The sequence below is a fragment of the Sinocyclocheilus anshuiensis genome, unplaced genomic scaffold, assembly GCF_001515605.1.
Source record: "Sinocyclocheilus anshuiensis isolate Anshui unplaced genomic scaffold, SAMN03320099.WGS_v1.1 scaffold832, whole genome shotgun sequence".
NCBI lineage: Eukaryota > Metazoa > Chordata > Actinopteri > Cypriniformes > Cyprinidae > Sinocyclocheilus > Sinocyclocheilus anshuiensis.
Genome location: NW_015549602.1, coordinates 137109 through 148110, shown reverse-complemented (window position 1 = coordinate 148110; position 11002 = coordinate 137109). Strand labels below are relative to the sequence as shown.

General features: G+C 34.6%; 1 protein-coding gene across 4 annotated transcripts in view; it reads left to right on the top strand.

The window, feature by feature from the left end:
- The first annotated feature begins 863 nt into the window (after window positions 1–863).
- LOC107658686 (mitogen-activated protein kinase kinase kinase kinase 4-like) overlaps window positions 864–11002 on the top strand; it is a 128622-nt gene continuing 118483 nt past the window's right edge. For all 4 annotated transcript variants that reach the window (XM_016447337.1, XM_016447336.1, XM_016447335.1 and 1 more), the window contains exons 1-2: window positions 864–1193; window positions 1504–1569. In XM_016447337.1, coding sequence (XP_016302823.1) covers window positions 1137–1193; window positions 1504–1569 — 123 coding nt within the window. In that variant the 5' untranslated portion in view covers window positions 864–1136. The remainder of the gene's footprint in view (window positions 1194–1503; window positions 1570–11002) is intronic.

Genomic DNA, 11002 nt, shown 5'->3' with positions numbered 1-11002 from the left:
ATCGCGGGGGACGAATTTACGTTTTATTAAAAAGTGTTTACGCATACACTCATGGCGCGCAGCCGCGCACACACATGTAGGATAGGTCTGCCTCCGTTGCGAGTCTGATGGTTTTCGGCAAAAAAAAAACATTCTGTCGGCCCCTTCAGTGCGTCGGCCCACCGGGAAAATGCCCGGTATGCCCGATTACCAATACAGCCCTGAAAAAAGTGCTAGTGTGAAAGCACCCTAAGTTTCACAAGCCTCCAAATACCCATACTTGCCTGTTTTAGGATCTTTAGAACCATCGGTATAAATCTGTAAATAACTGTAATAATTTCCTCTGATGTATGAATTAAATATCTTATAATTTCCCCCATATTCATCTCTCATCAGTTCTAGGAGGCTAAAATCTATCTCTGGCTGTGGTAAAAACCATAGTTATATGCACACTTCAGGCCGCTTCATAGACCACAATGCAACACGATTGTGACGTCATCGCAGATCGCTTTAATTTATCCCCACCCCAAACAACTCTATAATATATAAATGATTTTTTTTTAAACATTTATAACAGCCCAAACATACCTATATACATATAGAATGCTGCACCAAACAAATTCATAAGGGAAAAAATCTAAACAATAAACCAATTTTACTTAAATTTTACTTTTATTTTGTTGGTAAGATTGAGTCCAAGACTGTTGTTTATTTTTCCCGACACCATTGTTAACAACTGTTAGCAGTAATGATTCCATTATTATGAATAAAATACACATCAGTAATGTTGAATATGAACAGTATTATTTTGAATTATTACCAATATAAACAAAATGGTTCCCACTTCACAGTTGAACTACAAAACAAAGTAATGTAAGCTAGTTTACAGTGGAGTAATTTAGACACGGTTTGCGATCGGTTCCACCGAGTCCTAAAAAAGAACCATCTAAAACGATTCACTGGCGAGTCGGACATCTCTGCAGGACACAGGGAGCTACTGCTCAAATCCCCTCTAACGCAAAATGAATTAATAACGTGTGTCCTGCACTAGAGAAATGTTGCTACAGTAAACAAAACGGACACAGGTAGTTACGGGCGACGGTGTACAGCGGAGTGAAGAGTCCTGTTACAACAAACATTATTTATACAAATGAAAGATGGCGAACGACTCTCCAGCGAAAAGTCTAGTAGACATAGACCTTTCTTCACTACGGGTGAGTAGCCTGTACCGACTACGTTAGCTTGTTTTCATTGTGTTTTGCAGTAGATACAGATGATTTCAGAATCTTGGAACGTATCGCAGTCTTTGTTTAAACGAGAGAAAGCGTTAAAATCATAATATATATTTTTTTGTGGAATGGCCATCGTTTAAGAGTTTCGATCTTTCCTTTGTTTGAACTCCACTAGCATGCGTGTTAAATACACAGCCAGGAGAGCTTTATTGTTAAATCCATCGTTTGTTTTATTTTAATGTACATTGACATAGTTTCTCGGTTTTTATACTTTCCTTTTGTTTCTCTCTAGGACCCAGCCGGGATTTTTGAACTGGTCGAAGTGGTTGGAAATGGCACATATGGTCAAGTGTACAAGGTTGGTTTTTAAAATCTAACTTTAAATGAATACTTTTTAAAATGTGTTATTATATTGAAAATGGACGCTAAAATGTGTTCTTCAAACCTAAGGTCTGGTTTAAGAACCTAGCATGGAGTGGTCGAGCACACTTGTGGGAGCTGCAACTTCTTTAACCATAATTTAGCATTGCAGTTGTGTTTGGGATGAGGTTTTCAGGGTCCACGCGGGTCCTTAAAAAGTGTTAAATTCCGTTTCAAATTAAAATGTAAAGTAATAAGAGTCTTCAATATCTTAAATTGTATAAATTCCAATTATCATCAAGAGGTATTCATTTTGGGGAATGAAAAACAGGAATCGAGATATGGTTTAATATGATATTTATTCAAAGTCAAAACGCCGCACTGTTACACTTTCTAATCTACGCAAGTGGGAGGGACTTACGACGCAAGTAGGCTGGACCTCGCAAATAGGCGGGGCTCGTAAGCTCTAAATGACAATGGCATGTACCGACAGGAATAGAGCCCGACCGATATGGGTTTTTTGAGGGCCGATACCGATATTAGGGAGTTAAAAAAGGCCAATATCGATATATCGGCCGATATTCTTTGTGTAGGCTATATTATAGTACAGTACCCAGTGCTTAATTTGAGCCGGATCCTGTTCCGGAAAATGTCAGATTTTGGATTTTTGCATTCCCGGTATTTGTTTTTAAAGATCTGGCATTAACAAATGCATTAGATCGTGACAGTGTGTGCGTGCATACGAGACAGAGCGATTGCGGGTTTATGTAGATGTATTTGGAACATGATTTGTAGATTATGTATTGGTCCTCAACATATTATTTTTTATATTATATTATATTATTATTATTACACTTTCTTAAGGTCAAAATCGCTCTCGTTGATTGGTGCTACTGCTTAACCCACTCTCTCCACTCTTTTGTGAGCAGTGGAACGTTTGGAGAGAGTGTATTAGTACCAGAAATAATACCAAATAAAGTTAAATATTATAATATATAAACACTATAATCATAGCCTAATTCCCCTCACTCCAAAACAAATCATTTAAATGTCAAGGTTTGCAGAACAGATCAAGAATGAAAAAGATATAAAGCTAATGAAACCAAAACAAAGCGAAACTGAAAGTACCGTTGGGCTCACGTACCTCTCTCATTGGCACAAATCCAATGTTTCCATATTCGCAATGTATTTCAATGTTAAACTATTATTTATAGTGTAGACTAGGCTTCATGCGCATTCGCATATCGACGGAAAAAATCATCCTCTTCATATACGCAAAAATGCGCTTGGCATAACAGCAGCTGTATACCGGTTATACTACGGACTCTTTAAATTGATATGTTTGGCTGACTGTATTTTATTTTGATAATGAACAGACTGCGATGGCAAGTGTGAATTGCTAGAATATGTGGCGCGCGTTGTGTGTGTGCGAGGCACCGGAGTGATCAAACTGCTGACACATTAAATACTCCATTTTTGGTCATACAGATAAGAGTAAGACAATGCAAAGTGTTTATAAAAAAATAATAAATAAAAAAATAACTAACACTAGCTTCTCTATTTCTTTTCTTTTGATTTATTATACAATTAACAAAAGCAAAAAAGGCCTCTAACACTTTCTATTCTGTTTTCTTTTTATTTATTAGGCCTAGGGTAAACGTACCTATTAAGCTCACGTACCCATTAAGCACACTTCCATATTTGAGATCAGATTATAAAAAGAAAAAATAATGTATTATCATACTTGATGTCTTAAGAAATTGATGTGTTTGTTACTACATACCTCCTGTAATTTCAAATCAATCAGATGATTGCACACTGAGATATGGGTCTCCATGTGTTCACACTGTCTGGCCGCCATTTTGAAAGCTGTCTGAAAACTTTCACCAAAAGAGGAGCCCCTTAAATGTGCATTTTTTATATATTTAAGCCTTTATTTTGGGTAAGTTTCACTACTTATTGTAAAATTAAGGGATTAATGTTTATACTTTTGTACATTATAACCTGGAACTTGGATGTTTGAAATAATTACAGTTAGATCCAAAAGATAGTTTTAGCAACACGGCGCAGATGCTACAGAACACAGTTAGCTGACTAGCTGTATAAGATTGTGTGTTACGCTAATATATTACTTCACAGGCATTATTGGCTTGTACTTTTAAACCCATAATATTATAAATTGACAATTTATTGCTGGTCTGTGGTTTTACAGTGCTGTAATTTTTAAAGATTTCATATTATTTTAAGGTGAGCTTAAAGGCTACACTACTATGAAAATCACACAGCTTCAGTGTGACATCAGTAAGAAAAAGTATAATTTAATAGATATTGTTAATAGTAGTTGTTCATAATAAAATATGTATGAAGTTAATACATGACCTAGATTATTTATTTTGCAAAATCTTGTCATTTTAATATATTTAATATATATGAAATGTATTACATTTTTGCTGCTCCAATTAAGCTCAGTGTGCGCTCTTTAAGCTCTTCCACATTGAACGTCTATGTAAATACTTCATAAACATACTTAACTTAAAGTGACAAGCATCAGTTAATATGTAAAGTTAATCGATTTTCTATGGATTCTGTCAGCTCAAATCTACAGACTGGCTCTGACCTTTGGCAACTAGCGTCAGCTTCTCCAGACTGTAAATCAGTGGAAAATCGGGGCTAAAATCATGTAGTGTATTCCAGCCTTAAGAGACTATAGATAAGTTGACATCCATTTAATAAGAGGCTTCATAATGAGGCTAATTTCTGTGTTTATCCCCGTGAATGAAATGTTTTATTGGTTTGTTTTATTTGATTTTTGAATGTGTTACTTAGCTGAACATGGACTAGTCTAGATGTTGCAATGTGATTAAATGACACTTCATTATATAACCGATCAAATTGAATGCTATATTTTTCAATTATTCTTTATAAAGGTTGTTTAAAATAAACAAGAAACTTTAATAAAACATGATGTGAGCTTAATGGGAACAGGGATGTGCACATGTACCCATTAAGCACAGCCGGACTTTTTGCATTTAATGATGTATATCTTAATTGAAATGCTTTTGTCATTTAAAATAAAATGTAATACTTTTGTGTGAGAGATTAATATTTTATTTTAACATAACTTTTTGTACCGAAACCAATATCTTGTGCACTAAAAAATGTCCCTTTTTTTTTTTTTTTTTTGCACACTCGCAATAAAAAGAACATTTGTGTTTTTTATATCTGTTAATTATTTATGTCAGATATATTTAGCATATTTATACCTTTTCTATATAGATTATGATTGTATTTTATTTTTATGGAAACAAATTTTATTTTTAATGTAACTTACATATATTTGCCTTAAATCATCCTGGCGACCCATTTTTGACACAGGGTTTGAAAACCTAGGCTGTATAGTTAGGGCCATGCAAAAACTTGTGAACGATGCTCCTATAGTTGTCATCACTGTTTAGTGACATCACTGAATGTTCCGGGAAAACTGAAGTTGTATTGTCAGTGTCGGTCATGGCGCCTTTTAACGACTGATTTGGATCCGGCAATGTTTCATTTACAAATTAAGCACCGACAGTACCAGTAAAAAGTTTGGACACTTTCCCATTTGTGTGTCCAAACTTTTGACTGGTACTATATATAGAATGCAGTATATACATAAACATAATATATATACACATAAACACAGTTTTTCCAATGATCATGTAATTTAGGCAGGGTAATATGATATGTAATGGAGGCACAGGGTATTTAACAATACACTTTATTATCCAATATGAGTCTGACATCAGTGCACTGAACAGTAAAGTTGTAAAATTTATTTAACTTTATTTCAGTTCAATTCCATTCAACTTTATTCCGTTGAAGTTTATTTCACTTCAGAACATTCATTCATAGATTTGCGCAACGCCACTGTCTTCACACACAGATGAAACTTACTAGAGAAGTGTGACATTATGTGGGTTGTTGACATGACATGGCATTTTCACTGTCCCACAAGATAAAAATGAATATAATTAATATTGTAGTTATTTAAAATGCAGTAAATCAATAAACATTTCTTTGTCCTAGATGGACCTGTTGTTATAAAATCTGCAGTGTTATTCGATTTTTTTTTTACATTTTTGAGCCAAATCTAAAAATTGTCCTATGGTGTGACTGTCTCAAGCATGGTTCAATAAATTACAACTTTTATAAATTAAAAAGAAAAGCATAAAAATGGTTATAAATACCTCCGCCACAAGTGTCTATTTTAGTAAATGGCAATCATTTTTTTTATCCATACATTTCTGAAAACGTAGGAACTTGATATATTTTGTCTCTGAAAACCATGTCCTCCATATCCTGATTTTAAATTGGCTAATTCCAGAGAAAACTTTGTTGAAAAGAGAAAAATGAGTTGAAGGACCCCATTCATTATCATGTTACTGTAGCCTCCTGTCAAGCCCATGACATAAGCACATGGTCAATTTTTGTTTCAGAATTGTTCAAATATTTAACTTTTTTGGAACCACTACAAAAGTGTTACTTTTTGTTGTCTTTTGGTGTGACACCCCTAAATTATATTTTTTAATTAAACTACATAATCATGGAAAATTATGCAAATGTGTCTTGCAAACTGCTAATGACAGGTTAGCTTAGAATAACAAGGTCATTAATTGACACAAAAAGGCTGAAAAGTCCTTTGGTGTGACAGAAAATGTCCACCGGTGTGACGCCAATAGTACGTCACACCATAGGACAAAGATGTCACACCAGAGGACAAGGTCTCTTTAAAAAGCATTTTAAATAATTAAATAAGATTTGTTTAACTCCTTTTTATTCTTTTTTTGATCACTTTCAGTGTTCTTAAATGCAATAATTACATTTAAATTAAACCATTTTCTGATGTTTTTACAGAAAACTTGTACTGTTATAAAGTGTTATGAAAATAAGTATAAAATGTGATACCAGGGCTGGATGATATGGCCAAAATTTATATCACGATATACTTCTTAATTTAGGTCGATACGATATAATTCAGATATCGATATGAACACTGTTTAAAAAAAGCCTCATAAAAACTGCCAAGAACACCCACAACAGATGTCTGTACCTACAAACTTATGAAAAATTAATTTGCCAAGTCTATGAGACCTCCTTGTAAAAGATGGCCCAGTGGTCAGAGGAAATAATTACAATCAGGCTGGTCAGAGGTTTAGTGAATCCCAAAAAGGTGGTTTATTACCGTGAGGTGGGGATAAATTCCATGGATACATACTGGACTACAAGCAAAAACTGTACAAAACAAAACTGCAACGCTGTGCAAAGAAAAGCTACACCAAATACTTTGGTCCAATTTTCAACAGGGTCTCTCCTTTAGATTTCAACAAACAAGACTGTCTTGATAAGCTCTATAGCTCCTTATTTATAAGGGCTAGCTCCCCCTTCAGACTGTACCAAATGAACAAACAGGGTCCATACATACAATACATTATACACCAAAGAAAATAATATAATAAAACATTACACATACACAGAAATAACAATCTGTATAAACCCATGGGTACTTAAACACGCCATAAAAAAAAAAAGAAAAGTAAAAATCGTTCAGCTGCTATTCCCCCTTCCCCCAGACAAAACTACCAATGGTTCAGTCCAATAAGGGGCATGCTAATGCTATAAACACCAGTTTGTTTGATGGTACAGCATGAGACTGGAAGGCCAACAGCCAAAACAAAAGGTTTCTGGGAAAATTCTCACCCGAAATAAAGGTAATTCTGACTGAAATTAAACTATATTGTGACATTCTTTAAAAAGAATAACTGATTGAACAATGTTCAAAAACAAAAACAAAAAAACAACAACAACATAGTATCATACTCATTTGAAACAGGCACAACAATGACACAACACCATGATGATTTAAAAGATGGTAAATGCCGGCATAATCAAGTAATGATGTGTGCATATGTATCAAGTCCAGGTAATTTCTTGTCTGTCACCAAGCTTACCTTGTGACACTCCTCCTATAAAACTATATAATATTTTAGAAAAAACAGCACAAATTAATTAATGTTCACCTTTTATTTGTATTTAGCCTTCATACAAACAAGAAATGTGGAATCACTGTCAAATAATCTCAGACTCACCTTATTAATATTAATATCTTTAACATCAAACTATAGGCTAGCATGAACTACCAGTCAAAAGTTTTTGAACAGTAAGATTTTTTTAAAAGAATTCTCTTCTGCTCACCAAGCCTGCATATATTTGATCCAGAATACAGCAAAACCAGTAACATTTTGAAATATTTTTTACTATTTAAAATAACTTTTCTATTTGAAAATATTTTAAAATGTTATTTATTCCAGTGATTTCAAAGCTCAATTTTTAGCATCATTACTCCAGTCACATGATCCTTTAGAAATCATTCTAATATTCTGATTTGTTGCTCAAAAAACATTTATTATTATGTTGAAAACAGTGTAGAATTTTTTCAGGTTTCTTTGATGAATAGAAAGTTCAGAAGAACAGTATTTATCTGAAATAGAAATTGTTTGTAACATTATAAATGTCTATCATCACTTTTGATCAATTTAAAACATCCTTGCTAAATAAAAGTATTAATTTCTATAATCCCCACCCCCCAATTTTTTTTTTATTTTTTATTATACTGACAAGTTTTTGAATGGAATAGTGTATAATGCTACAAAAGCTTTTTATTTAAGATAAATGCTGATCTTTGGATCTTTCTATTCAACAACAAATCCTGAACAAAATGTACTCAACTGTTTTAAATATTGATAATCAGCAAATCAGCATATTAGAATGATTTCTGAAGGATCATGTGACACTGAAGACTGAAGTAATGATGCTGAAAATTTAGCTTTAAAAAAAAAAAACATAAAAAATCTTACTGTTCAAAAACTTTTGACTGGTAGTGTAGGCTGATTATTCTTATAGATTAAAAAAAAAAAAAAAAGCTTCAGCCAGGATAAAGTGTATGAAAAGTGCTCTGAGTTGCTGCAGAAAACAAAAAAATTGAGCAACAACAAAAACATGTTGCTGGAGACGGGCTTATTATTGAAAATGCAAACTGATTGTCTGCCAGCAGGAGGCACTTTGAGGGAGGAAGAAACAGCGGTTTCCCCAGTAACGGCTGTAATCAAAGCAGCTCCACTCATGAACGCTACTTTATCAGTTAAAATAGTCGGTTCCCTTCAGAGATACATTCATATAAAACACCGCCGCATTTTGATTTTGAAACGTGCAGTGCTCATGTTTATTCACGAAGTCAAACGTCACAAATAATTAAATGTATGGGAAACACTGGTAATGTATATCGAAATATCCGAAATGTTTAAAAATCATATCACCGTTATTGAAAAAAATTATATCGCGATACATATTGATATTGAATTATTGTCCAGCCCTAGACAGAAAGAATTGAGGGAGAGAAATTAGTAGAAGGGAGAGGACACGGAAATATATAGAGAAAATTATTTTAACAGGGAGGAGATCCTAAGAGAACGATGCAGAAAGTAAATAGAATAAAAATGATGCCTTAAAAAGAGTAGCCATATAGTTTTAAAAAATTAATTCACATCTTAATGAATATATATCATATATCACATGCAGCGGGGGGGCTAGAAGAGTTTCAGTAACATACTGATTGACTAAGAGACTGAAGTTTGTTGTTGATAAATTATTTTTTGTTTTGTTTAAAAAACATTGATATTGTTTGTATCAAAATGAAACTTTCTTTCTGCTTTGACATGTTCAAAATTAAATAGAAATAATTTAATAACTAATGTTTCTGTCCTTTAGTGTGACGTAATGTCCTATGGTGTGACACACATAAAAGAACCACAGATTTGTTTTTATCTCAAAATATCTTAAAAAAACAGTTGAGTATTGGAATAGGGGAGATATCACTCAACTAAAAATGGTATAATTTTCAGTAGTTTTGAACGGATGACAGCAAAGTTTGTCTTGTCAAAGTTTGTCTTGAAATTGTCCAACAAGTCATGGGGAAAAAATTGTTAATTATAATTTCATATTAAATAAATAGCACTATATGAAAGTAAGTGTCTAAAAATGAATATAAATCTCTCCCATGAAATTTATGTATTAAGAGGTTTTTTTTCTTAATTTTTGCTATGTCACACCATAGGACAAATTTATGGTACAGTTCAGTAAAAATGTAAAAAAAAAAGCAGTGAAAGAATTGACGAAGTTAGTGACCCGTTATATTTTCTCAAAGATCAGACTTCACACTACATATATGTATTTCTTTTTCAAAAAAGGTCTTTTACAAAAAAAAGCTTTTTTTACTGCCTATTTGCCCTTTGTATGGAACATGTACGTTCCCTTCGAACTGGAATCATGGCAGAATATCCTGTGATGTCCACTTCGCAGGGCACTTGCGGTCGAATAGAACAAACCTCTGAAGTGATAACCGGGGGTGAGAGCCGGGGGTCGCGAGGAACAGGATTAAGAACCGCTGCTTAATAGCATTGCGTCTCACCGACGTAGCACTAACTCACCATTCAACAGACTCAAGCCACAAATTAGTTAGCAACTTAGTTAAGACACCGCTTGAATGCTGCTGCCTGAACAAGTTCAAGTTCAGTTTTATTTCTAGAGCACATTTAAGCACGAAACAAGGCCGAACAAAGTGCTGCACAACATACAATAATATATAACAAGGAGAAAAACAGTAAACAAATAGAAACAATTCAAAATCCATACAACAACAAAAGCAGATTAAAACAATTCAAAGGCACATATTACTACATGTTAAAAGCCAGAGAGAAAAGATGTTTTTTAAGATATTACTTGAAGTCAGATAAATTGGAAGCCATTCTGATGTGAACTGGTAAGTTGTTCCAGAGGGTGGGACTAGCCACTTCAAAGGCTCTAGATCCTCTGGTTTTTAAGCGGAAACAAGAGACCTCCTTACTGAAGTGAAAGGGTTGGCTGGTGTCACTATCTTGCAAACGCGCCGGCGGATCTCCACCAAATTCGGGGGATCCCTTCAGCTCGAGGAGCCCTCTTGAACGCTGCCCTCTGCGCGTCCGTAGCCCACCGGGATCGCCAGATCGGTCTGCGCCTGCGCCCGCGAATTTGACCGCCCGTAACTCCTGGACTACGGGGGCTATCGATGCGGGGGTGGTCTCATTCGAAAGGGGGCCTCGAGACGTACACTCGATTCAGTGTTCGAGAGAGCTCCTCGAGCTGAAGGGATCCCCTGAGTTTGGTGCGGATCCGCCTTGCCGTTATGGAGATATGGCCGTTTTCAATGGTATTCCATGCACTTAAGCTTTAAAGGTCCCATGGCATGAAAATTTCACTTTATGAGGTTTTTTAACATTAATATGAGTTCCCCTAGCCTGCCTATGGTCCCCCAGTGGCTAGAAATGGCGATAGGTGTAAACCGAGCCCTGGGTATCCTG